This window comes from Durio zibethinus, chromosome 26, assembly GCF_047325235.1.
Source record: "Durio zibethinus cultivar Kanyao isolate XHJ-2024 chromosome 26, ASM4732523v1, whole genome shotgun sequence".
Taxonomy (NCBI): Eukaryota; Viridiplantae; Streptophyta; class Magnoliopsida; order Malvales; family Malvaceae; genus Durio; species Durio zibethinus.
In genome coordinates this window covers 2,671,799-2,699,018 of record NC_143187.1, presented here as the reverse complement: position 1 = coordinate 2,699,018, position 27,220 = coordinate 2,671,799, and the positions used below count along the sequence as shown (strand labels likewise).

The following is a 27,220-nucleotide window of genomic DNA, read 5'->3' as shown; positions in this document are numbered from 1 at the left end:
AGCCGAAAGTCATGAAACCCACGAAAGTAGCCTATTGGGATTTGGGAGAAGAGCAGGAATAACAAAAACAAAAGAAAGAAAGGCGTTTCTCCTTTTGGCTTTGTCTTTTTCTCTTTCTTTAGAGTAATATACAAGCGAGTTTGGTTTATTATAGTATTTATATATATTTACAACATTTATCTAATGACGTCTTAGATAATTAGTTGCTGTGGGGTTTTTGACGCTGTGCCTAACTCAATCTTGCATCTGTAGAAAAAGGCAGCCTTTCTTTGCTAATATCTTTGAAAGACTCAAACTTTTGGTTTTTTTTTCCTCAAATTTAAAGACTTAGTTTTGGTGGGTTTTGATTGTTTTGTAGGGAAAAGAAGAGTTTTCAGAAGATGGGTTCTTATGGAATGTTTGCCAGAAGGATTGTGGAGACTGATATACCAATCATGGTTCAGGTATTCATTCAGTTTTCAAATCTGGGTTTTCTTTGTTTTTGCCAATAAATCTGTTTACAGATTCAATCGATGTACTTTTAGTGTCATATTTGGTGGGTGAAGTGTTTTGGAAGAAAGTGTTTGTTGGTTTTTGAAGATGTTGAGGGGTGGTTGGTGTTGTTGCAGATACAGGAATTGATCCGAGGAGCTAAAAATTCTATGTCACTGGCTCAGGTTTGCGTTTTTCCTTTTACCAATGTGTTTTGTGTTTTATTGAAAGAATCCTCTTTTAATCAATGTTAGTGCATTTAACATGTTTCAATTTCGTTTTGAGTATGGTGGTGGTATTGAGAACTGAGAAATGGACGTTATTTTCTCTGGTCTCTATGTTCCAGGTGTCTTTATTTTTTGGTTAAATAACAATGAACAAGTTATTGGAAACTGAGAACAGTTTCTTTAAACTTGAGGTATATGGTGTGTTTGGCTGCAGGTTTTAATAAAATGGTTCTCTTTTTATTCTTTCTCTCCTTCTCTGTCTTGTTAATCTTAGTCTTTAGTAGAACAAAATCTTGTTTCCAACCACCCAAAACTAAAGTTCATACTTGTCATTTCAGTTTTTCCTGAAAAGGCCCTAAAATAGTTGCATTGAAAACCTGCTTATGGTTGTAGATTCTCTTCTGGACTTTTTAATTTAGATAATTGTCTTAGCTATGATTAGATTGCAATTGTTATTGAATTGGTTTATCCCTCAGTTGCATTTGGCTAAGGTTGAGTTGTTTCTGGAAAGTCTTTTCGGCTAATTGTGCTACCTTTCTAACTTTTTTCACTGAAATAATTGTAGGGAGTTGTATACTGGCAACCACCCAAACAGGCACTGGATAAGGTTAAAGAACTTGTGGAGGATCCTTCAATTAGTCGTTATGGTGCTGATGAAGGTCTTCCTGAACTTAGAGAAGCATTGATAAGAAAGGTATATTTTCTAAAGAGTTTTTTTTTTTTTTTGGGTAAATATGAGGCTGCAACCTGGGGATTAGGGAAAGGGTTGTAGGTGCTGGGATTCGAATTGCAGGTCTGCTGGATGCCATCTCTTAAAGGTGGCTCATGAACCAATTGAGCTATACTCCGAGTTCATTTTTTGAAGAGTTTGTCAGACTTTCTAATTGATAAAATTGTGGTTCTCATGGTTGGTACATAACAATGTGAAAATTTAAAAATTTTCAAAACACTGTAGACTGAGATTCTTTCCTCTACTGTATTTAACAATATACAATTATGGCAAATGTGTGTTAGGTGCACTAGGTTGACACTTGGGCCTTGTGCCAGACTTTGACAAAGCTTATAGGTCTGTAACTTTGGTTGGTTGGGTTGGGATTGATGGCTAAAATGAGCTTAATTCTATTGGTTCAATTAGCCTATAGGCAGCCCAAGTTTGAGACTTCTAGTCACGTTTTTATGTTTTTGTTTTATAGGCTTAATAATCAATATATGAATAGCTATGTAGATGTAGTATATCTATCAAGTTTTCCTACCCTCTAAATGGTTATCATTATCAAAAGGTTTTTACGCAACAGGACACTGATGTTTACAACTGGATGTATACTGAAAAATGTATGGGAAGTAAATTAGACAAAATTAGTGCCTGGGAAAAGAATGACAAAGCCCAAAGATGATTTTTCATTTTTTTGTCATATTTATGACAGGTATTTGTTAAAATATGCCAGGAATAGGACAGATTGCCCTAGAAAACAAGCCACAGTGAAGATGACTTTTCTTAGTTGTTACATCTTTCTGTATTTATGTGTTGGAGTTTGGACTCTGCCCTCAATTTCCCCCTAAAGTATTAAAGGTTCAGCTTGAGCTTCCCTGTTGGCCTTGTCATGTTGGATTTGAGTTGAGTCTTGTTGGACTTGCCCAAGTTACATCTCTACAATCTGTGTACAATGTATATTTTGAACTCTGGAATTGTTAGCTCAGTTCTTTTTCTTGATCTGTTATTCTGCTCGAGACTATCAAGGATTGGCCCAATTATTTGAGTTGGAGTTTTGACTCTGCCCTCAATTTCCCCCTAAAGTATTAAAGGTTCAGCTCAAGCTTCCCTATTGGCCTTGTCTTGTTGGATTTGTGTTGAGTCTTTATCAATTTGCCCAAGTCACATCACTGCAAACTGTGTATAATGCATATTTTGAACTCTGGAGTTGTTAGCTTGGTTCTTATTCTTGACCTGTTATTCTGTTTGAGACTATCAAGGATTGGCCCAATTATTTGAATTGGCTATTATTGTCCTTGGTACTGTCATCATTGGCTCTGTTTTGCGCAAGTATCCTTTTCAATTAACATCATATTTCTCAGATGGTGCTGCTTTAGCTTCTTAGAAATGTTGATGTAGTCACTGCCATCTTTTACACCAATTTCCTATATTTTTAACAACCTATGGCATTGATGTGATGTAGAAATTGCTACTCTAGACCCTATTTTCATGTAACTAGAAAGTATAAAAATATGCTGTAAAATGATTCTCTTTATTTCTATGCAGTTGCGTCAAGAGAATAATTTGCACAGGTCTTCAGTGATGGTTACTGCAGGAGCAAATCAGGTAACCTTTAGTGCCTTAGAGAATTTTTGTTGTGTGTTCATATTGAAGGTATAGAGAGGGGCAAATTGCAGCTAAGTAGGTTATAAGTGCATTAAATATTTCTTTGCGTCACTTTATTTTTAGATTACTTGTAGAAGCAGCTAGATGATTCACTTGCTGCTTAATTCTGCATATATACCCTTTCCCCACGTTTTCTTGGTTTTCTAGTTTTATGTGCTCAAATTTTCTCATATATAGGTGCTGATTTTGCTTGGTCTTTAAGACTTTGTATATCACTGCCAATGTTGTAGGCCACTGCTGCAACATGGCATCTTTTGAGCCATGTTGGAAGGCCATGTTCAAGATCAAATTGGATGTGAGGAACAATAGTTATGATGTTTGAGGAAATGATTTGCTATTTAACTTGCTACATCTTTTAAGTCAGTGTTAGAACTTTTGAACAAATTTTGGACAAGCGACTGATTATTATGAGATTCTGCAATAAAACTAATTATGCTTGCATCCCTGGTAGAATGGATTAAAGCTTTTGACTTTGAGCTAAATAATTTAAACTTGTATGAATGATCTTCCTTCCACAAGTGTCATACATATGCTGTTTTATTATAAATCTCTTCTAACCTTTTTGCATTACAATGGATGATAATTTCATTCTATTGTTGGTTTAAAATGTAAAGCAGTGTTGCCTTTTCTTTTCAAATGTATCAATTATATCTCTCAGGAAGCTCAAACTACCCGTTGCTTGTCTTTATAACAGGCATTTGTGAATCTTGTTCTCACGTTGTGTGATGCGGGGGATTCCGTAGTCATGTTTGCTCCATACTATTTCAATGCCTACATGTCCTTCCAGATGACAGGTGTCACAAAGATACTGGTGGGTCCTGGTAATCCAAAGACTCTTTATCCAGATGCAGGTGCGGATCATGATAAGCTGTTCATTTAATAGCCTTCTAATTGCTTATAGAGCTTTTGCATTTGTTTTAGGGGTAGTGTAAGTTCTCTAATGATGTTCTCCATATTATTGGTGAAGAAAAAAAAAATTGATTTGTTCACTTTCTGCTCAAGACTTGCTTTTGTTGGTTTTGTTTGTTTGGAGAAATGAGGAAACAACTTAGAGCCTATTTTCAATGGGTTTGCTGTTGTTCTGGTTCTGTCTACCGTATAAATTTGTAGTCACTTAATTGGTTGATTTTACTTGAAGAGCTTATTTGACCATTATGATTAAGTAGTATAAGGGCAATAGATTTACATGCATAACAGAACACATGATGTATTATTATTTGGACCAGGAATATCATATGTATTGTTTTAGATGATTTATCAGTGTCATCTTCATTTTTCAGACTGGTTAGAAAGGACATTACAGGAAACTAAACCTGTTCCAAAGCTTGTTACCGTTGTTAATCCTGGCAACCCATCTGGGACCTACATTCCCGAGCCACTACTTAAGGTCTTTCTCTTTCGCTCTTTGTGTGTGTGTGTGTGTGTGTCACCGTGTCATGTGCCTACATAAGTGGGTATGCACCATGTCTACAGTTCTGCATATATGCATCTAAGGGTGTACTTGTGTAGGTTTACTTCTGCTAGATCATGCTTTCTGGAAAAACTTATTCAATTTCTTGTTTTACTTTAAAATTCTTTAACTACTTTTTCTTGTTCTTTTAAATAGAGGATCTCTGATTTATGCAAAAATGCTGGTTGCTGGCTGGTTGTAGATAATACATATGAGTAAGTCTCTTCTGTTTTTGTTATAGAGGCATTCCATGTGATAGATCTTTTTTTTATTTCCAAAGAGCCCCGCATCCTAATAAAGGTGTTGAATTCTGATAATTGAACTATAGCATACTTTGAGATTCAAAGGATGTAGGTTTTCTACGATAAGGATAAGGAACCATTCCCCTCACAGCTGTATGTTTAAATAAGATGTAAACTGAATAGATTTTAGAAGTAGCACAACATTAAGCGGACTTTATGTCATACATACAGTCTAGATTAAGCAAACCTTTTTTGAAACCTTGTTTTCTGCAGCTAGAATTGTGTCACTTTGCACTTCAAACAGCTGTGAAATGGAAGTATGCTTGCAGTCTTATCTTGGGGGCTGTGCCCCTTCTATTTTTCCTTTCCTATGGATTATGATTTGAGCATTAGTTTGTTAAGATAAATGTCTAGATGGCAAGGGATCAATTGACATCAGGAGCATGAGAAATTGATGACCAAATCCTTGTGGGATAGTTGATGGTTTACCGTGGATACAGGATATAGTTGCATTTAAGTAGTCTTTAATTACGACAATTTTCAATAGGCAATGCTTTTAGATTATTTCTCTGAGAGTTGCAGTGTGTAAACTCTTATATTACATATTTTCTATGACCACCCATATGCAGGTATTTTATGTATGATGGTCTAAAACACTCCTGCCTGGAAGGAAATCACATAGTCAACATCTTTTCTTTTTCAAAAGCCTACGGGATGATGGGATGGCGAGTTGGATATGTAAGTAACAACGTTGTGAGAACAAGACCTTTTTCTTCTCCTCAAGTATGCATATATCTTTGGTTATTAAATCAAACATCCAGAAAATTATTTTATGATGATAAAACTTTGTGCTTTTTCTTTTTCTTACCTAAGTGAAATTTGTGTTTCTCTTCTTGGTCAATGTTATTTGTCTCAAGTTCTAAAAGCATTTACATTTTTTTGGGTGATTTCATACTTACAAATAGAACTTACAATCATATTCGAATAACTTTCAAGATATATATATATATATATCCCATAATTCATCCATGGAAAAAATCAATAAACAAACAAAATAAAAATAAGATAAAGGTGGACTAACTCATACATAGCCAAAGAAAGAACAGAAAAGGAAAGAAAATAAAAGGGAAAATGAGTTCTCTTATTCAGGGGAAGGAGCTGCCCAATCTTGTTCATCCAAAAAGGGTAAAAACAAAAAACTGTCCACCCTTTTATCTGTGTGTAATGGTACTTTGATTTATGGACTATATATATATATCAAAATTCTTTAATTTTGTACCCACCATATTCTTCATAATTTACCATGAAGTATTTGTATGTGTCTATTTTTTGTGCACTTAGACTGAACCTGTATGGATGCATGCAGATTGCATACCCCACAGAAGTGCATGGCCTTGCAACTCAACTTCTCAAAGTTCAAGACAACATACCTATCTGTGCTTCCATAATTTCGCAGCGACTTGCCTTTCACTCTTTAGAAGTGGGACCTGAATGGGTACTTGAACGAGTCAAAGATCTTGTGAAGAATCGAGAAATAGTTGTAGAAGCACTCTCACCGTTGGGAGAAGGTGCTGTACAGGGTGGAGAAGGCGCTCTTTACTTGTGGGCAACTTTACCAGAGGAATATGTTGATGATGTCAAGGTTGTTCACTGGCTTGCTAACAGGCATGGGGTTATTGTGATCCCAGGAACTGCATGTGGTTCCCCAGGGCATTTAAGGATTTCCTTTGGTGGGCTGATAGAGGATGATTGTAGAGCAGCTGCAGAGAGGCTGAAGAAAGGATTAGAAGAATTGGTGAAAGATGGAATGGTGCAGTAACTATATTTTTCATTTAATTGAGATGACAGAATTGGGTCCATTCACCAGTTTTAAGTTTTAGAACTGGTTCATTTGAATAATTGTTGGGTATCTACCTGCTAAGGTGTTCAAAATTAGAGCTGCAGCTTCAGTTGTCTATATTGGCAAAGTACTTTAACTGACACCTTCATAAATTGCGCACATTGATGTTTAATACATGCAGACTCTTTACAATTTTCGAAGTGCTCATTCTATTTAAATTCCATAGTCTTAATGTTGGCAATGACATGCTATTGGCGTCAATATCCAGAAGGTGTTGATTCTCTATTCTGCCTATGCAAGTTGATGCTCATGAAGCTGAGTCAGGCCATAGTATGTCATACTCATCGGTCCACCACTACAAGTTAGCTTTCTTCACATGCTTGGTATCAAGATATTGTATTGTTTGTTTTGATCCTTTAAACCTCCCGGTTTTGTATTACAAAAAATGCTTGACAAGTTGAAAATGATGTGAATAAATCGAACTCTACTATACAGTGGCTGTGGTATTCATGGCTCTTGAGAATCATGACATTTAGCAAGTGTTTCTTGTTGGATTGGTAGAAGAATGTGACCCTAGACCTGGGGTTGAAGTGGTTGTGCATGGTTCTCAGGGACCTCAACTGAACTAGCTATGTCCTTCATACTGATCCTTTATGACCACTATTTTATGTAAAGTATTGGTTATTGTTTATTTTTTTTCACAGCTCAGCTTTCAGCATGCTAGACCTATTTCTTATTTTTCAACCGTTATGTCTTAGTTCTTTTTCTTTACCCAAAGTCAGAAGGTTACCCAACCCTTTTCACTTTAAAATTTTAATTCAAATGGATGAATGCCAAAAGAAGTTTAAAAAAGAGGGCTTGTCATGCAACTTTTCCAACTGAAAATGTGGGATCACATCTGAGAGAAATGTTTCTCACCTGAGAGCAATTAGGCAGTGGTTAAATGGTTAAATCCATTGAAAGTGAAAAAGGACAAAGAAAACATTACTATAATCCTTCTTGAAGTGAATGGGGTGGTGCTTGATTTGATCTGTTTGAATCAATGTTCAAATGTATTAAACTAATCATTCGAAGTTTTCATATGTCGTTTGTTCATTATTAATTTTAAAATAAATATTATTTAGAGCCGTTAAGAAATTTAAGTCAGAAGATCTAATTGAAAAAAAATGTTTGGCTACCCTATCAAAATATGATAAATTCAAATAAAATATAATGATAAAATACGAAAGTAATATAAATAAAAAATATAAAAAAATATATTTAAAATTTTAACAAAAATCATAAATAAATTTAATAAAATAAAAAATATATTTTATATTTTTATGTCAACACGAATTATAATATATAATTTTTATATAAAATATGATATAAATATATAAATTTTTAATATTTTACAGACTGAAATACATAAATCACCATTGAAGAGAGTGAAAAAAAAAAAACAAAAAGGAAAAGAGGAATTCGATGAATAAAAATCAAAGCAGTAATAAGCTTTTTGTTTTGGGTCCCTCCTTCAGTGTGACTTCCGTTATTGGGTCCACAATAACCAACGGCCTAAAACTCCAAAAAAGGCCCAAAATCACAAGAGCTCAAACGTAATTTCGTCCCTTACTGCCTCGGTTTAAACGTCGCCGTCAACTCTCTCCATTCAATCCACAAATCTAAACGGAAAGCAGGACAAAAGAAAAGAAAGAAGATTTTGTTCTTCAAATTTAAAACCCTAGAATTTGCGAGATTTTTTGTTTTTGGATTTTGATGGTGAAATCGAAATGGTAGGAAATTCGCTAGCTGGATTACAAGATCACTTGAAATTGGCTAGAGAATACGCTCTCGAAGGCCTCTACGACACTTCCATTATCTTCTTTGATGGCGCCATTGCTCAGATCAACAAGTAATTCTTCTTCCTCTCTTTAGTTTCCTCTCCTTTTCTGTAATTTCAGCCACTCATAATGTTTGTCTCATTTTTGTGGGCTCTAAATTACGAATTTGTATGCATAGTTTTGATTCGCAATCAAGTTAGTTACACTGTTAATAGTTCAGTTAGATTTTTTTTTTTAATTTTAAGAGTTTTTAGAGGAAAAAATTCAAAAAAATGTTAACTTTATCGGAGGATTTTCTTTTTTAGGTTGCCAATCATAAGAAAATGAATGGTAGATGTAAATGTTTAATATTTTATTTTATTAGGTCAAAAAATTTACTTATTGGTTTCAAATTTTTGGTAAACAATTGTAATATTATTTATTTATTTATTTTTATTATTCATAATGTCAATGGTATAACGAAATAAATGAAAAACCCATTTGAATTATAAATTGAAGAAGTATGTGATGTGTTTGCTTTTGACCTTCTTTAGAAAATTGATATTTTTGTAGCTATTGTTTGAGTTACTTCGCTAAAATTATGATTTTTGTCATGCATTTAGGCATCTAACAACTCTTGATGACCCGCTTATTCGTGCAAAATGGATGAATGTAAAGAAAGCACTGTCAGAGGAGACCGAAGTTGTGAAGCAATTGGATGCTGAGAGAAGGTCATTTAAGGAAGCCCCTAATGGGCAGCGTCCTTCTTCACCACCGATTCATGCTAAGTCGTCTTTTGTGTTCCAACCATTAGATGAGTACCCGACTTCATCAGGTGCCCCAATGGATGATCCTGATGTGTGGAGGCCTCCAAGTCGGGACACTACAAGTAGAAGATCTGCAAGGACTGGTCAAGTAGGCACGAGGAAATCACCACAAGATGGGACTTGGGGTCGTGGTAATACTAGAACAGGTACAACCGGACGTGGTGCGAAGGCTGGTGCTTCGAGTAGAACTAACACAGGGGTTAGAGCATCTGCTGCTGGGAAGAAGGGTACTGGTTCGGGGAAGTCTAGCAAAGGAGATTCAGCAGTGAGTTCCAGTTGACAAAAAGTTTTGCATGTTAATTTTAACTCATTACTGTCTTTGCAGTTTGAGCTTTCAATCTAAAGCTTAACATGTTTAGTGTCACTTCTCATGCATGTGGCAAATTTACTATTAATAACTGAAACCTCTTTAATATAATCCCAAATAGTTATAGTCACATGAACAGTTTTTGCTATTTTGAAGTTAAACTATATTAATTTGATGTTCTCAATTTTTTGGTGATTAATTTGCTTGTGCAATTTTTTAGAATGGTGATGCTGAAGATGGAAAGTCAAAGAGGTCGCAGTATGAGGGACCTGATCCAGATTTGGCCGCAATGTTGGAAAGGGATGTTTTAGAAACCACTCCTGGAGTACGGTGGGATGATGTTGCTGGTTTGACTGAAGCAAAAAGGCTTTTAGAGGAAGCTGTTGTTCTTCCTTTATGGATGCCTGAATATTTTCAGGTACTTGCTGCAGTTGCAGCTGAATTATCATTAAAGTATTATTTGGTTGAGGGCATGTGATATTGCTAGAGCAATTCATGTTTCTGTCACATGATACGGTGTGAATACTAAATATATTATTTCTTATGATTTCATTGGCTTGATTTTGCATTCAATAAAGGGATATAATGACAGTTATTTAAGTCTAGTACTCTGTATATATTTTTAGGGACTAAGGAAAAGTCATTAAGACAAACTTAGTTTGTGTAAAAAATTTTAGAAAAAAAAAAAAAAAAAAAAAACTTTTCTGCATATCTTTTTGCATCCAAATCTACATATGTTGTTTTGACATGGACTGGTCGACAGGATGAGTTATTTTCTTCTTGTTTTGTCTTTAGGGAATTAGGAGACCATGGAAAGGTGTTCTTATGTTTGGGCCTCCTGGAACTGGCAAAACTCTTCTCGCTAAAGCAGTTGCCACTGAGTGTGGGACAACTTTTTTCAATGTTTCTTCTGCTACATTAGCCTCAAAGTGGCGTGGGGAGAGTGAGCGCATGGTCCGGTGCTTGTTTGATCTTGCAAGAGCTTATGCTCCTAGTACAATTTTTATTGATGAGATTGACTCTCTTTGCAATGCCCGTGGGTAAGTTTGCTGTCTGTTACTGTACAGTTTGGCTGTTATCTGCGTTTCTATCTTGGCAGTTAGCTTTAATTTATTCTTGACGTTCAGAGTTTATATATTTCTGTGCATTTTTCTCTAGCATGATGGGTGAATGTATGTGCCAGTATTTCAACATTTAAATTGTATATTTCATGGATAGACATGCTCACTTTTTCTTCAACTCTTCATTCATGCATTTACTGATGCATTAAACTCTCTTTCTCTTTCTCCTTCTCTCGCTTTATGGCATTAGCTTTTGCTGACCATTAAATAAAGTCTTCGATGTTCTGCGCTAAAATGTGATATTGATAGATTTATTCTTTGGTAATGTTGTCTGACTCTTGTCTTTGAATGCATTTTTTTATTTATTTAGGGCTTCTGGTGAGCATGAATCATCTAGAAGGGTAAAATCTGAACTTCTTGTTCAGGTAGATGGTGTAAATAATACTGGCACAAATGAAGATGGTAGCCGTAAGATAGTGATGGTTTTGGCTGCAACTAACTTCCCATGGGACATAGATGAGGCTCTCAGGTTGGTCCTGTTTATTTTTTATATGTTTTAGTCTTGATTTTTTTTTTCTACTTTTCGGTTGACTGGATATGTTATTTGCACCAAGTCATATGTTTGAGGGATCTTATCATTCAAGTAGTTTGCAGTTGTTGTATCTAATTGTTCTTCATGCAATGTAGGAGGCGACTGGAAAAGCGTATATACATTCCTCTGCCTAATTTTGAGAGTCGTAAGGAGCTTATCCGGATCAATTTAAAAACAGTTGAGGTAAATTACTCCCACCAATCTATGAATAATCTTGTGATTCTTTTAAGGCTTTATGATGTGATTATTTTCTTTGTTGTGTTTTTTGTCATGCCACATTTGATTTGTTTCATTGATATTTAGTTTTACTTTAGCTATAAGTTATTCATGTGATGGTTCAATAAGGTGAAATGTAGCTTTGGTAACATAATGGTGATGTTGTAACTTAAAATTCTTTTGGGAGCCGAATAAAAGTATATGTATGAATTATCTGAAAAGTGGGTGATTTTATAGAATATTATAATAGATTGGTCATATCTCACGTAAAACTAATTTCTTTATTAGTTTGTCTGATGAGAGCAAGAAATTCCACAGCCAAGTAGTTTCATTTTTTGGGAGACAATGGTGGATGTGAGAGACTGAATTGAAGAGGAATGTGCAAGCACAAATTTGTCATTCTAGTGTCCTTCCCCCCTCCCTCCTTTAAATACAAAGTCTTTACCATGTTTCTGTTTTCTATTAAAACTTTATGTTAACATGGATCCATCAAGGTAATTTTTAGGGTTTTTTCAGTGAAAGATATAATGCTAGAATCAATACTACCAGTCCAAGAAATTTACCAAAATTTACTCCAGTTTCCTTGCAAATGATCCCTTAAAAACATTGGCCAATGGTCAGCATACTATGCTTGTAACGAAATTGAGTTTCAGTCTGCCATTTATTGTGCTTTGAGCATCAAGACTTTTCGTAGCTTGAAAAGGTTAGCTTGTCTGTGTGATATCTGCCAGAAAGATTATAAGGTCCTGAAAGCCAAACTCTTGGCTTTTGTCTGTTTAAGCTGTTATTTCTATTTTACGCCCTGCATGCTACGTTTGTCTCTTCTAATTTAATATTTGTATTTGTATCCTTTTTCTCCTTTATATTGTTCATTTATACTATGAATTTTAATAATTTATGCTAACATTAATTTGTTTTCTATTTAATGATACTGTATATCTATGTGGCAGGTGGCTGCTGATGTGGATATTGATGAAGTGGCTCGTCGAACAGAGGGATACAGTGGGGATGATCTCACAAATGTTTGTCGTGATGCTTCCTTGAATGGCATGAGGCGTAAAATAGCTGGAAAGACACGTGATGAGATTAAGAACATGTCCAAAGATGAGATTTCAAAGGATCCGGTTGCAATGTGCGACTTTGAAGAAGCCTTGGCGAAGGTCCAGCGAAGTGTTTCTCAAGCCGATATTGAGAAGCATGAAAAGTGGTTTGCAGAATTTGGATCAGCATAAGGAATATTGAAAGCCTTTTTGAGGATGATATATTGTTTGCTTTCCTGATATGTTTATGGAAAGAGTGTTCATTGTTATTTCTTATATTTCTGGGCATTTTGTTTGTTCCTTTGAAAGTGGGTGACTGTTTGTAATCAGAATGTTCGATGGTTCTTGCATGGTTGTTATTCGTATCTGTAATCTCATTGATGATGTAACCTGATCATGGTTCACTAATTTTATCAGTAAACTGTGCGTTTTGTCAAAATCCAAAATTTGAAACATCTAGAGATACTGCAAAGATGCAGGAGTCCTGTCTTTCTCCTTAGTTTGTTATTTCCTACAGTGACGTACCTGCAATGAGTAGTTAGTAGTGAGACTGAACTGGGTCCAGACTAGTTCGGAAAATAAATGGAATGCCTTTGTTCTTTTCGAAATATTAGGTTGGATAAGTAAGAGTTGAACCTGACGTGTTATGCTTATTCCTTTCGTGTTCTTCCTTCCTGTTACGGGAACAAGGTTACGGACAGTTTGAGTCAGCCAAAGCGAAAGACCCCAATCAGAATCTATATAGATAAGTTAAAACACTATTTGGGTCCCATGATCTGCCTTTATTTCTATAAATACGTCCAACTGTATTCAGCAACTTGCTGCGCCCCTTGCTGCACTCGTACCAATGGATAGTTGGAATCTCAATCCCACTCTCTTTTCTTTCCTTCTTTTCTTCTCTCTTCTTCAACTGTAACAGCCACTTCTTCAACTGTAACAGCCACTTCTTCACAAGTAATTTTAAATCCATTCGAAGGTAATTCTTCATAAACATTTTGATTTTTCAGTTATGGTGGGATTTGGATTCTGCTAAGCTCGATGTTTTTATCTGTGCTGTAGTTGCTGATGATATTGTCGATGGTGGAACATGTAGCAGATATTGTTTGTTCGATTATAAATTGTGGGCAAGGAATATGTAAAGCTTCGAACAATTCACTGCTTGGATTTGACTGCAAATGTAAACCTGGTTGGAAAAAGTTTCAGATTGGACCTTTCAACTCCCCCTCTTGTCTGATTCCTGTGAGTTTCTCACACTCTCTTTTCTCAAAGAGCAAAAGGAAAGAAATTAATACCATAATTTATTTACTCAACAATTGCAGGCACGGTTGACTTTCTTTGTGGCTAGGGAAATCCATCACCACCTCCGCCCCAGCTTCTCTTCCACCACTAGCAAATCAGACTAACCGTATATATAAACCATTATACTTATGTTTTATGTTTTTAATTACTTCAGTTTCATTGCCATGTTCGAAAAAAATATAATTCCAACTAAAGGAAATGAGCTATTCTTTTACTCCACAGGTTGTCATTTTGTTTGGTGTGGTGATGGAAAATGTGAGTAATGGAACTGGACATATCTGTCACTGCAATCAAGGCTCAGAGAATTTGTTTAATCTAAGTTGTTTTAAACCTTCTAAGTTGGCTTCTTTTCTTTACCTCTCTTGATCTTGTTAGGTTAAACAAAGCATAAATTAATGAGCAGAAAAGTATAATTTTGAGGGTAATATATCTTGAAAATATAACTAGGTTGAAGCTAAATTGTAATGAATTTTAAATTTGATCATCTATTGCCAATTGGTTTCAAAGTCAAAAACTTTTTTGAATAATGGATTTTGTTGGTGTTAAAAGAGGTTTTTGAAAGGTGATACAGATCAAGAGTATTGTTTTTTGTGTTGCTTAGCCAAGCCAATAGTTAATTTGGGAGTTTAAATATGTATAATTTGCGAAAACTTTTGATCCAGGCTACTTTGGTGCTGACTGTCGGGACCTTGGGTTGGACCTGCAGCTTGAGCATCGACAACCACCATCACCAGCATCATCTGGTACTTCGGGTTCATACGGCAATGGTAACTATTTTAAGCTTTATATGTGTAATAAACTAAATATGTTTTTTTAATAAACAAACCTGAAAAAAAAAATGCTTAAATATCAATATTTCTTTACATATTCCAAAAGGGTTCATTATTTCAAACCAATTGGGCTCAAAATTTAAGCCTGTTCGATTCTTTTGGGCTTATAGATTTATAATATTGAGCCTATTTTAAACTAATTTTGTAAATTTTTTTTACAAAAAAGATCGTAATTTGAGATGAAAAAAAAGATTACAGATATCGAGATTTAAAATTTAAATATACTAGATGTTACTTTTTAAGGATAATTCTTGCTTTGTACCGATCATTACAGCTATACATGCATATATTATAGGACTTAAGGGTGTGTCAAATTGCTGGGGAACTCTATGCGGACGAACCCTGATAGTCGTACTAACAGCCTGCCTACCATGTTTTGAGAAAAGAAAAATGATTGTGCAGACATTCAACAACATTGGCAATTAATTAGTTGATAACAATTATGAGTTTTCTTTTTTCTTTTTTTTAAAACTTCATTATTACTATGATTTTATTATATGATAAGATCATTTGAAAGAGATATAAAAGAAAAAATTTATTGATGCAAAGATTATTAGATTGTTCCAACGACATCTGGAAATGGTCATTTTTTTTTTTAATCCGCAGTCCAACATTGACATTATGGCCCAAGGGAAATGGCATGTCTTCGAATCTCATAAGCCCCAGGCTCAAGCCCGGCCTAACTCTAAGAGCATTATTTTTTTTGTCATAAGTGGCTGATCATAACCCTTTTAAGTTTGCAAGTTTAAACTGTTTAATTATCCATAATTTTTACATCAATACAAGTGTTTGAGAATTTTTTTTTAACAAAAATTTTACTACTGTTTTAATTAAGTTAACATAATTTGCTATTAGAAAAAGATATAGGTACTCATCTAATACATTCATTTCACGCGCGCATAAAATTTTATTTTCAAATAACATATGAAAGTTCTAATAATTTTCACTTAATTGTTCTTATTGTTTTGCTTCAATAGGAGCTGAAGTCCCTTTGGACTGACTTGAAAAAGATTAAAACATCAGAGGATTGGGTACAAAACAATACATAGCAATGTCTAACAAATTAAATCATCCTATAAGAGGACAACGCATGTGCCCCGAGGAAGATCCTTTATTACTAATGGAAAAAACCTGTTTTATTCTGTACTTCTGTTCTTTTTATTGTCTTCTTCAATGCTTCTTGTAATAATTTCTTCAATTGTTTTTTGATATGGAAACCAATTGCCAGTAACCAACTAATTTCATGTGCCCAAAAACCAAAAAAAAAAAAAAAAAAAATCCTTGTCATTAATTTTCTAGTGAGTTAATGTGGTTTCTTCACTTTTATTTTGTTTTTTTGTTGTTTGATTTAAATGATAACTTAATTAGTAGTTTTTCTTTAAATATAATTTCTATCATCAAATTACTGTAGCGAGTAATTTGATTGCTAATTAAACCATTTGTTTAATTACTGATCCGCAATGGAAAAGAAAATAAAGACCAAACATGACATTTATGTTTTTGTGATTAATCATACTAGATAAATAGAGGAATTTGAACTTAACTTAACTAATTAATATAATTAGAGATAACATTTAACAAATTAGAGAATAAAATTGTAACGCTTACAATCTTAATTTTAATTATTTGTAGGTTACGTTTTTTTTTTTTGTAAAAAAAAAAAAAATAGAGATAGATGTATAGGTTTTCTCCAAATAAGGTATTGACATTTCACACCATGAATAAAATTTTTTCCTTCAAGTAATTCTTTTTATTAATGTTTCTTTAAACAATTAATAACTTAATTTGTAGTGTTACAATCAAAATAATTCGTCTTATTAAATTATATTTTAATAACAAATTACATATTAATTCAACGAGTGAGTAATTCGATTGTTATAAATCATTAATTATTGAATTACTTCACATTGAAAAGAGAATAAAAACCAATCATACCATTTCTTTTGTTGATTAGACATAGTAGGTAAATAGGGAGGGATATATAGGTCTCCTCCCAAGAAAGTATAGACATATCATACCATGGCTGAATTTTTTGCCTTCAAATAATTCACTTTTAGGTCAAATGTTTGGCTAAGCTATGAAAGTTGTGGAAATAACCAAAACCCCACTCCCCTTTTTTTTTCCCTTTGTTTAAAAATGATTTTACAATTAAATAATATAATACCTTGTATTTCAAAATTTAAGATTCGAATTCAAAATTTTCATTCAATGGCATATTAAGTATCATTTTATGTAAGTCTTGTTGGTTATTTATTTGTCATATTTTGCATGAGACATATGTATCAACTTAAGTACTTCATTACTATTTTTTTAAGCAAGAGAAAAAATAAAAAATTGATTTGGCATAACTCAACATAGCAAAGGTAAAGTGAACTTTGGATAAAAATCTTAGATTTGAGTTGTTACAATGCTTCCTTTTGTACATGTAGAAAAAGGGAAATTTTTTTTTTTAAGAAAGAGAGAAGCAAAAACAAGGAAATGATGAAGGAAATGGGAGAGAACCAATTATATCAATGGTTTATTGACAACTTGTTTGTCTACTTGCATGTGATGGACCAAAAGACAAAGGGCATGTGGCCAAGAAGATTGCCATTCCTATGAGAGCTATATTTGATTTTGGAATTGCATTTATGGTATTTTCTTCTTCTTAATCCTTTTCCATTTGTGCTTGGAATCTCAGTGCAATGAAAGTAGACAACCCTCATAGGCTTTTGGTTTTTATGTTTCATTTTGTTTCATTGCCTTTATTTTGTTCTTTTCTCCCCTTTTTGGTACCTCTTGTTCTTTTCTTCTTTTTATGATTTTGTTTTATTGGCTAATTAATAGCCTTGCTTGGGCATGTTTGGCAATTTTCTTAAAGGGGATTAAGAGATTTGATTTAAGAGCTTAGATGCGGAGGGCGAGATTTCAGCTTCCCACCTTTATCTTAGAGAAGTTTGACACTTATATATAAATATTAATTAAAATAATGAATTTGTTTTTATTCACTATTAGTGTAATTTTTTAATTTTACGAACGAAATTAAAGTTCTCAACATTTTTAAGTGTAATATCTTTTTTTGAATTTGAACATGAATTTTTAAAAGCCTCCGGCTTTAATTTTTTTTTCTCACGATAATGAGATTTTGGTAATATTTTCTAACATAGGTAGATCAATAATATGTAAAAGAGTAGCTAATATTTGTATTTATATAAAAAAAACTTAAGAAATACTTGATGAACAATAAAAATTTTAGCACAAGTTTTACTTTTTAAATTGTTTAAATTTTTGTTTAGGATTAAACATTCATTTGATCCCTCTTATACCAGTACTTTGAGAATAAAATCTTAGTATTAATATTTTTTGGGTTATTATGAAATTCAATAGGCCAGTTAAGATTATTAATGGGAAATAATCTTTTTTGTTCCATTTGATAAACTCCAATTTCGCTTCCAAAATTTAAGCCATTACTTTCAATTAAAAGTTACTGAAAAACACCTTACTATAAGTAATTAATCTGTCAAACGTCAACAGAAATTAAGCAACTGAGTAAATGAGACAAAAATTAATCCATCACATAATTAAATCTTAGGTCGCCATTGTGATTTGTGACGACTACCAAGTCATTTTCTTTCTCCACTCACTTGGGTTGATTTCATTTGTCTAACAAAAGATTGTGGGCTATTAATTGATTAATATCCAGCAATGAATATTCCATGAGAGAGGATCACAATATTGTCTATTTTTGGGAAAGTTAAAACTAAATCAAAATCACTATTCATCAAATAAGGACAAAAAAAAAAAAAAAACATCGTTGCATTAGACTTTTCTAGGAGATCATGTATGTATTTTAATTATTTGGCTTTGATATTTCAGTCTTGTTTAAAAAAAAAAAAATCTAGATGTTCATACTTCACATGCATAACCCTTTGCAAAACTTGGGAAGTTGCCCTCTTAATATAGGTGTAGGACTATGTTTTTTGTGCAGTAAGAGTTGCCTTTTCAACACTACCATGCAGTAAAATGTGGGATTTTGAGAAACCCAAAAAATAATTAAACCAATAGCATGTAAAGAATTCATCTAATTCTACGATTGCACAAATGTGTAAAAAGGTAAAAAATAATAAAATAGTAAAAAAAAAAAACTAGAGAATTGTGCTTAATGTGATCGTATAGTATTTAGGTTTAGCATACAACAACAACTACAAGATAAGGGAATTGGTCTCCCAAATGAGCAGATTTGTCTTACTTACTATTGTATTAATTCTTAATGACTTTTCCTCTGCAGTCTAGGCTAGGCTTTACTTAGAGACAACAGAGTGGATATCTAATTTTTTTTTTTAGAAATTTGTGTATTAATTTATTTTATATTTATAATATTATAATTTGTTTATATTTAATATTATTATTTAAATTCAAATCCATTTAAATAAATAGTATTCTTTTAAATATTTAAATTCGTTAAAATATCTGTTTATTTAAATTTTTTTTATTAAAATATAAAATGAACAAAATTTAAATTTAAAATTTAAAATTTAAATTCATTCTTCATTAATAACAAACAAAAATTATTTATCAAGGTTTGAAACCTTCCACAAATATAAAATTTTACATATTTTACATATATGAATGGATAATGAATTTAGATATGAATTTGAATATCCGTTATTATTCATTAAAATTTAAATAAATTTAGATATTAAATATTAGATATTTATAAGATACTATTTATATTCTATTTGAATTCATCACAAAAAATAAATTTTTTTATTTAAATCCATTAATTATCCATTTATAACTATCTAAATCCAATATAAACAATTCAAATAATAACAATCATACATTTATTTACTATCTATTATCATTTTTATTCATTGCATATCATGTACTTGGTTAAGAAATTTCAGAAGTGAAGACTGAAGAGGGCAATCTAGAACTCAACAAACTATATATTTATATTCATCACAAATATCCATGGCATAATATGTCCAAAATGGGCCTTCATCTTCATGTGAATTTTCTCACTCTTTGAGTACTCTTGTCCCTGTAGACATTAAAAAAAATTAATTAAAGGAATTTGTTCCTTTATTGAATTTAGGAAACATGAGGTGATATAAGAGTGATGAGATCCATAAATTCTATTCTTAAAGCTTTTTTTTTTTTTTTTTTATGTACTCATCTAATAACCGGTGTCATTTGTAATTTTCTTCCTTAAGCTTTTATAAAGAATTTTGTTGGATTTTGAGAGTACACAGAATTTTCCCCATGTAATGTAATGTATATAAACAATGCAAAAATATTATACCCAACATATATGTAACTTCAAATTTTTACTTGTTAATGAAAATGTTATATGATCTGAAATTGTGCATTCATCCAATCCGACAAAACACGCAAGATTATCCAAAAAAATTATAATATATTCTATTGTGTTTATCATATACATAAATTAATCCATTATTTTTCTATATAAATAATCGTATAAACTTGTAAATGGATAGTAAATTTTTATGCTTGAGCTAATATAGTTTGTCCAACATATAAAAAACAAAATTTCGTAAAATTGTTCAACAAAAGGCCTATCAATGCATCAACATATAAAAAACAATGCAAAAACTAATCCATCGTACACTCGAACTCCATATTGCAAGGGGTGCAAAAAGGGAGGGGTAAACAGCAAAACTTGCTTTTCCAATCAATGTCGAGTAGCCAGAAATTGACACATATATCTTGCACTCAAGCTTGTCCAATATACATTGTACCGATACCGATTGATCAAAAAGTGATCAATCGATCAATCTAAATTCCATAAATGGAAACAACATATGATATAAGAAATCTAAGTTTCTTTCTTTGTACTTTGGATTGATTTCATCACTTCGATCACTAGGACGGTCCAACTTGATCAAGACACGTTGGCTTTATCCATTACATAGCTTTTTGTGTCATCTTCAACTTCAAATTAAGACAATATATTGTTCATATTATTCAACAACCATCCATGCATCAAATTCCCCTTATATTGTCCTTTCTAGCTAGGAGCGAGTCTCAAATTGCAACTGTTTGGGCTCGCTCTTATTGACTAGGGATGATAACAGCTCATTATCAGGACGGATATGATACTTTTTGTTATAATATACGTGTTTGTTTTTGTATTTGTCTGAGTAATATTTTTGTAATCTATCTCTAGGTTGAGTAATTTAAATTTTACTCGAATATTCGATTATTATTTAAAAATAACACAATAATTCAAAAAATCATATATAATAAATCTACACCAAACAATTCAATAAAATAAAAAAATAGTTTCATTTGATAAAGTGCTAAGTAAAATATTTTTTTTACAACTTATATATTATTTAAAAAATAAAAAATAAAGAGAAATTAAATATATATATTTTTTATATATGTCAGGTATTGGATGATCAACGGGACAGGTATTACCTTTCTAGTCTCCATCTCCGAATTTGATAATGTCCAAATCTGATTACTCGATTATCTTTATTGGGTATAAATTTCTCCTTATATCGGTACTCATTTGAAGTGAAAAATAATTAATCCGTAGAGTACAGCTGAAATTGCCATCCCTATTATTGACATTATCATGAATTCTTCCCTTTCTTTTCACAATGAGGTGAAAAGAATGATCAATTTGATGCTTAAATATATTATAGCATTGCTTGCCATCAAATGGATTATGAATGACTTAATCAAGAAGATATATTAGAAATATGTACTAACTAGGCAAACAATGTGTAGGTTAATCAATTACACCTCATTGACCTTATGCATGTTTTTTCTTAAATTTTTTTCCCATTTTTTCTCTTTTTTTTTTTTTTTCATATGAGGTGAGTTTTAAGCAATTTTTGTTGTTTCATAGCAAGAAAATGTAGGAAACTAGGATTCATATCCCGGTCTAGTATGTCCATTTTATTAACTTAATAAGATCTTCAACTTTTGCTTAAGATAAAGTAACAACGTAAATCCAAATTTATAATTTTTTTCCCTCTGAATTAATTATGAAGCTTTGGTAAACATAAGTTGATACATTGAAAAGCGTCTATTTTCGTTTTTGAAACAAAATTTGGTACAAATGGAATTTTATTGGGTTTTTTAATTAGATATTATATGAAATGGTAACACTGTAAATCAATCAGTTCGATCATTCAAAATTCAAATACGAAAATCCCGAACTATTAAAAATCCAAAGTCCAAATAATTAAAACATTAATTGGAGTCATAATATTTTGAATAGTTAAAAATTGGTTTCTTTTTTTTTTTTAATTTTCTATTAACAAGGACAAAATATTATTATCTTCGCACATTTTCAATCGCTATGGCATGAAATGAAAGTCAATTAACTTGAGCACTATTTTCTTTTGGAGAGAATGATTTTTGGTCTAAAAGCCAAGAATAAGGGGTAAAAGTTTTGCAAGAGGTGATACACGACTTTTGCAACACTTTTGGCTCCAAAATTTTCTATTAATGGAAGTACCAAGCAAAATTGTCCCGGCAGTGAACAAACCAAGACTAAAATTTTGCATTCGGATTTTCGTCACCGCTATTAAAACATGATTTGGTAATGGCCAACATTAAATTTACGTTTCGTAGACATCAGAAAATAATGACATTCAAGGGAATTTCTTTTTACCATACAATGACTTGCAAGATTTGGAGGCTTGGGCAAATTATAATTTGGTAGTTATAATATTTACTTTAGGTAAATGCATCCTACACAAACAAAATCGACGAAATTGATAAAATGAAATGAGAAAGAATTTGAAAATATAATGACCCGAATAGATCAAATAAATATAAGAACTTTGTCCTTGAAATTTGCATTATTATTTATGCACATTAGCATTATTTTGTTTTCTCTTGTCAGCTTTCGGAGCATTTAGCAATTAGTATGTCTTTAGTTAAAATACTTGAACCAATAAAACCGGAAAAAATAATTGAAAATTTTTACATGCACCTGTCATTGGAAGCTCAGGTCTATGCATCTCTTGAATTTGAGAATGGATTCTTTCGATGTCTAAGATCAACTTTTTCCGTAAGAAAAGTGTTCGGGCATTCAATACTAGTACTTAGCCATCCAAGCTGTTCCAAGCTGTTGCAAAACACAAGGCACACCAAATATTTGATGGAAAGCTAAGGAGAAAAAAACAAATATAAGGCAGGAGTATATTGTATTATTCAAGGTTCTGATGTATAAATGAGGGTAGAATAACTTTCTATTTATAGTTGAGACCCTATTATATCAACGGTTGAGTTTAAATCAATCGACGGCTTATATGAAGTCCTAAGAATACATTCAAACTACATAGGAGCTCAAATGCTATAGGATGAATACCCTAGAGTGTTTAAATCAGATGGGACTACATAGAGTCTAGAAGGTTCCAGACCTATCTGTTGTAGTGCCTGTTCATGGGTCTGTCAAGAGGCTTTTCGAACCTGAGCACCCGGCTTGGCCCCTGGAGTCCTCTGCCCTCACACATGCCCTATGACTTGGTCCCGCATCTTAGACCCCAGGTGCACCTTGAGGCCTGATTTTCTTGGCTTTCTAGCTCATTGTCACTTGAACTAATGCTCATGTTGATCTTGGAGAGAACCCTTGTCATAATAGTTTTTGAATAGCTAGATGAAAAGACGTTTAAATTGAGAGAAAATAGTAAGAATCATTATTAATTTTTAAAAAAATGTAATTAGTCATTTAAAAATTTATTTTTTTAATAAAATTATAAAAATAAATTTAAAGTTTATTAAAAAAATAATTTATAATTTACGAAAAATAAAATTAGATTCGGGAGTCGATTACATGTGAAAAATGATTAACATTCTCACAACGCTTATAAATTGATATCAATTAATCATATATTATTTTTTATGTTAGATAAAATGATTTCAATTTGAAATTTAATAACAATTCCTTGTATTTTTTTTGATAACGAAAGTAATTTTATTAATATTTTATTTAAGAATATTAATGAAAATTTTAAGTTAAAGACTTATTTTAAAATTTTACAACATCTAGACAAAATTTAAAAGGACTCTTTTTGTTTAAGATTTATTATAATATTTCTTAAAATAAAAATAACACTCATTGCAGAAATTAATTGTTGGTGACTCCTCAATATTTAGACAGAGTACCAATAATTATTTCTTTCAAAATATTATTTTTAATTTATATAGAAATCTATTTTTGAATTTTTTTTTTTTTTTACAAAAACATCTTATGCAAAAACTAATTAAACTACAACTAACTAAGAAAAAATTGCAAAAGGTATAGACATGCGTAATGAATGAGAGTAATAATCCATAAGTGCATATGTGCCAATGGATGGTGTGCATGATGATGAGATGCCATTTTAAGTTCGGTTTCTTAAATATAATGAGACCATCTAGACCCTTCAATCTTTAGGCAAAGATTAGGTGCGACTATTTATATTTAAAATCTCATTTTTTATTTTTTTTATTTAATTGCATTTTTGTTGCAAGTTAAGGACTTGTACAAAAAACTTAATGAAATAAAATTTCTTATATACCCCATTTTTAGGTAGCATTCATGAACAAATTATTTCACAAGAGATTTTCATACGTATCCTTAGAATTCTAGGATGGTTTTGGGTATGGGTTCTAGGTAGAGTATCAAGAATTATTTCCTTTGGAATGTTATTTTTAATTTATTTAAAAATCTATTTTTGAATAATGTTTTTTACAAAAACATCTTATGTAAAAACTAATTATACTACAACTAACTAAGAAAAAATTGTAAAAGGTATAGACATGCGTAATGAATGAGAGTAATGATCCATAAGTGCATATATGCCAATGGATGATGTGCATGATGATGAGATGCCATTTGAAGTTTGGGTTCTTAAATATAATGAGATCACCTAGACCCTTTAACCTCTAGACTGAGATTAGGTGTGACTATTTATATTTAAAATTTTATTTTTTAATTTTTTTATTTAATCGCATTATTGTTGCAAGTTAAGGACTTGTACAAAAAACTTGATGAAATAAAATTTCTTATATACCTTATTTTCTAAGCGACATTCAGGAACAAATTATTTCACAAGAGATTTTCATACGTATCTTTAGAATTTTAAGATGGTTTTTGGGGTTTTGGGATGATTTAGGGATTGTGAGTCGAATTTAAGTTTTGAGTTAAATTTAAGCTCTAGGTTTTTGTTTTTTAGGGTTTTGAAATTTAAGGTTTAGGGTTTTTGATTTTGGGGAATTTAAGGTTTATATTTTTAGGGTTTTAGGTTTTAAGGGTTTAAGGTTTTAAGTGTTTAAGGTTTAGAGTTTTAAAGGTTTTAGGGTTTTGAGTATTTAGGGTTTTGGGTTTTAAGGGTTTAGGGTTTTGAGTATTTAAGGTGTCATAACGTATAGATCCATAAATCTATAGCTAAACTTAACAAATGGATTCGCCACCAATCTTTTTTAACTAGGTGTGATTGACCACCTAAAGAATCTATCCTTTTAAGGAGCTCCTAAGCTTAACTAAGGGTTTTAAAAGAATAGGTTCGGGTTTACTAACTAAAACAAGGTTCGAGAGTTCAATTACATGTGGAGAATGTTATAGCACCCCACATGCCCATCCGAAAGATAGTATCATATTATTTTAAATTTATCCTTAGGTCTTGAGTCTAATAGTTTCAAATTTTTATGTTAAATATAAGAAATAATTTATAAGATTCTTCCATCAATCTGGTAGAATTCTTAAAAATATTTTTTTACCTCAAGAGTATTAAAGAATCTTATTTATTTTTTTGAAGAGGCTTTGTCGTCAGAAAAAAAAGTTTAATTATTTATTTATTTTTTGTTAAAAATATATCTAATTATTCCACAATTTGGGCCAAATTAGAAATATTTTTTCTTTTTTCTTTTTTAAATTTTTCACAATTTGGGCCTATTTATAAATTCTCTTTATTTCTTTCTTTTTTTTATTTCTAAATTTTTAACCTTTTGGGTCAATTTAGAAATATTTTTTTTCAAAATTTCAAAATTTTCCATCATTTGGGCTTATTTAGAAATTCTTTTTTTTTTGGAAAGAAAATAATATGACAATTATTTTTATTGAAATTTTATTTAAATTATTTCACAATTTGGGATAAATTTAAAGAAAATTTCTCACCTAGAGATTTTTTTTAAAAATTTACTATTTGAAATTTCTAATAATCTTATCCTTGGATAATTATCAAATATTTTCAACCCAAATTTTTTTTTATTTTTTTGTTTGAAAATAAATATTAATTATTGTTATTGAAATTTTATCTAAATTATTCCACAATTTGGGGTGAATTTAGATAGAATTTCTCACCTAAAAATTTTATAGAAATTTGCTATTTAGAATTTCTATAGATTCCATCATTGGATAATTAATATTTATTCCTAAAATTTATTTTATATTTTTTAAACATTTTTTCATGCAAAAAAACACATAAAATAAATAAATTAAATTAAAAAACAAAAAAATATCAAAATAAGGAAACAACTCGACTTGGTGGCTCGACTCTAGGCACACAAAATGGCTCGGGAAATACGATTTGGCGGCTCGACTCCACTACAGGAAGAAAAGTTGGAATGGCTCAAAAAACGGCTCGTCTTGAGATAAAAACTAAAAAAAATCATCGAAATCTGATCCAAAATAGGCTTGGGTTTGGCAAAAGGTTTGGGCCTTATTTTTCAGGTGAGCTTGGCTTAAATTATTACATCAAAGAATTGGGCTCTTCAGTATCTAGGCCAAGTCTGGGCCAACTTGTATATCAGGTTAGCTGGAACAGGTCAAAACTTAATGAGTGGGGTCAATCAAGCAGGTTTAGTCTTAGAACGAGTTGACCCTTCCTTATTCTTTTCTTTTATCTTTTTTCTCTGCCAAGCCTTCTTTGTCTCTTCCAAAATCTTTTTTGGACTAAGATTTGTGACCTCTCATTGGTTTCAATTAGTGTTGCTGTCGTCCACCGCCATCAGCGGTCGAAGACTGTCATTTCGGGTTTACAAAATTTCCATCAACAGTCTTCACTTCTTTGTTGGCCTCCTTCCTTCTAGCGACTCAAAGAGCCTTGAAAGCCCTCCAACCAATAGGGGTCACAACTACCATAAGTCACCTTTGGTGCCACCACCATCGGCCATCGCAGTACTCCATTAATGTTCCAACCGTTAGCTTCTTTGATCTCCTTCCAAAGCTAGGCTTGAAAACCCTAAAATTTGAAACCTCTGAAAATTCCAAAGCTTTACTGCCAAACCTTTTTTTTGATCTTTTTGATTTTGTGTTGGTCCTCTGTATTGATGTTGAATTGTGATTTTTGCTGTTTAGTTGAATGGTGGTATTCTTGTCTCTAGATTCTGCCTATGTGTTTATTGTGTGACTGTAGTTGTTAATGGTGTCTGTGTATGGGTTTGTGATGGTAGAAGAACAGTTCAGCTTGAATTGTTGTGTGTTTCTGTGTGTCTCAAGCTTAGCTAGGATTTGTATTTATAGGACAGAATCCAAAGCCGAATGAAAATCCCAATTTTTTTGGACTTTTAGTCTCATTCAACCTCTTCCAATTCATCCCAAACTCTTCAACCCAGTTTTCACAAATTCAATCACTTTTTCATTTTTTTTTCATTTTTGTTATTTATTTAATCAACAGACCAAGTTAAGTAGAACTC

At 31.9% G+C, this 27,220-nt stretch overlaps 2 protein-coding genes and 1 pseudogene across 5 annotated transcripts; all 3 read left to right on the top strand.

Annotated features, from left to right (window-relative positions):
• Positions 1 to 6,807, top strand: LOC111274487 (Pyridoxal phosphate (PLP)-dependent transferases superfamily protein). 3 transcript variants are annotated; one of them, XM_089755014.1, is made up of 10 exons: positions 1 to 123; positions 359 to 443; positions 609 to 656; positions 1,264 to 1,392; positions 2,956 to 3,015; positions 3,770 to 3,926; positions 4,356 to 4,462; positions 4,682 to 4,740; positions 5,397 to 5,505; positions 6,134 to 6,807. In XM_089755014.1, the coding sequence occupies exons 2-10, from the start codon at positions 381 to 383 to the stop codon at positions 6,584 to 6,586; spliced, it is 1,185 nt and encodes a 394-aa protein (XP_089611140.1). In that variant the 5' UTR covers positions 1 to 123; positions 359 to 380; the 3' UTR covers positions 6,587 to 6,807. The 3 variants fall into 3 exon arrangements, with proteins under 3 accessions (XP_089611140.1, XP_022714899.1, XP_022714898.1); XM_022859164.2 differs by lacking the exon at positions 1 to 123 and adding an exon at positions 186 to 258; XM_022859163.2 differs by lacking the exon at positions 1 to 123 and adding an exon at positions 186 to 258 and having other exon boundaries at positions 525 to 656.
• A 1,450-nt stretch (positions 6,808 to 8,257) lies between these two features.
• On the top strand, positions 8,258 to 12,888 carry ERH3 (P-loop containing nucleoside triphosphate hydrolases superfamily protein). Its single transcript, XM_022859162.2, has 7 exons — positions 8,258 to 8,498; positions 9,030 to 9,498; positions 9,761 to 9,958; positions 10,336 to 10,580; positions 10,972 to 11,130; positions 11,289 to 11,376; positions 12,360 to 12,888. The coding sequence occupies exons 1-7, from the start codon at positions 8,377 to 8,379 to the stop codon at positions 12,639 to 12,641; spliced, it is 1,563 nt and encodes a 520-aa protein (XP_022714897.1). The 5' UTR covers positions 8,258 to 8,376; the 3' UTR covers positions 12,642 to 12,888.
• A 114-nt stretch (positions 12,889 to 13,002) lies between these two features.
• LOC149511115 (uncharacterized) lies at positions 13,003 to 15,481 on the top strand (annotated as a pseudogene). Its single transcript, XR_016334003.1, has 6 exons — positions 13,003 to 13,425; positions 13,509 to 13,688; positions 13,769 to 13,850; positions 13,971 to 14,067; positions 14,411 to 14,515; positions 14,874 to 15,481. The product of XR_016334003.1 is annotated as an uncharacterized LOC149511115 (transcript).
• The last annotated feature ends 11,739 nt before the right edge of the window (positions 15,482 to 27,220 follow it).

What these genes read in the sequence shown, in the direction of transcription:
- LOC111274487 (XM_022859163.2), top strand. Translation starts at nt 381, where the DNA reads ATGGGTTCTTATGGAATGTTTGCCAGAAGGATTGTGGAGACTGATATA. An exon ending in ATATACCAATCATGGTTCAG is followed by an intron (nt 444 to 524) that starts GTATTCATTCAG and finishes ATGTACTTTTAG; the next exon opens with TGTCATATTTGGTGGGTGAA. An exon ending in ATTCTATGTCACTGGCTCAG is followed by an intron (nt 657 to 1,263) that starts GTTTGCGTTTTT and finishes AAATAATTGTAG; the next exon opens with GGAGTTGTATACTGGCAACC.
- ERH3 (XM_022859162.2), top strand. Translation starts at nt 8,377, where the DNA reads ATGGTAGGAAATTCGCTAGCTGGATTACAAGATCACTTGAAATTGGCT. An exon ending in GCCATTGCTCAGATCAACAA is followed by an intron (nt 8,499 to 9,029) that starts GTAATTCTTCTT and finishes TCATGCATTTAG; the next exon opens with GCATCTAACAACTCTTGATG. An exon ending in GACATAGATGAGGCTCTCAG is followed by an intron (nt 11,131 to 11,288) that starts GTTGGTCCTGTT and finishes CATGCAATGTAG; the next exon opens with GAGGCGACTGGAAAAGCGTA.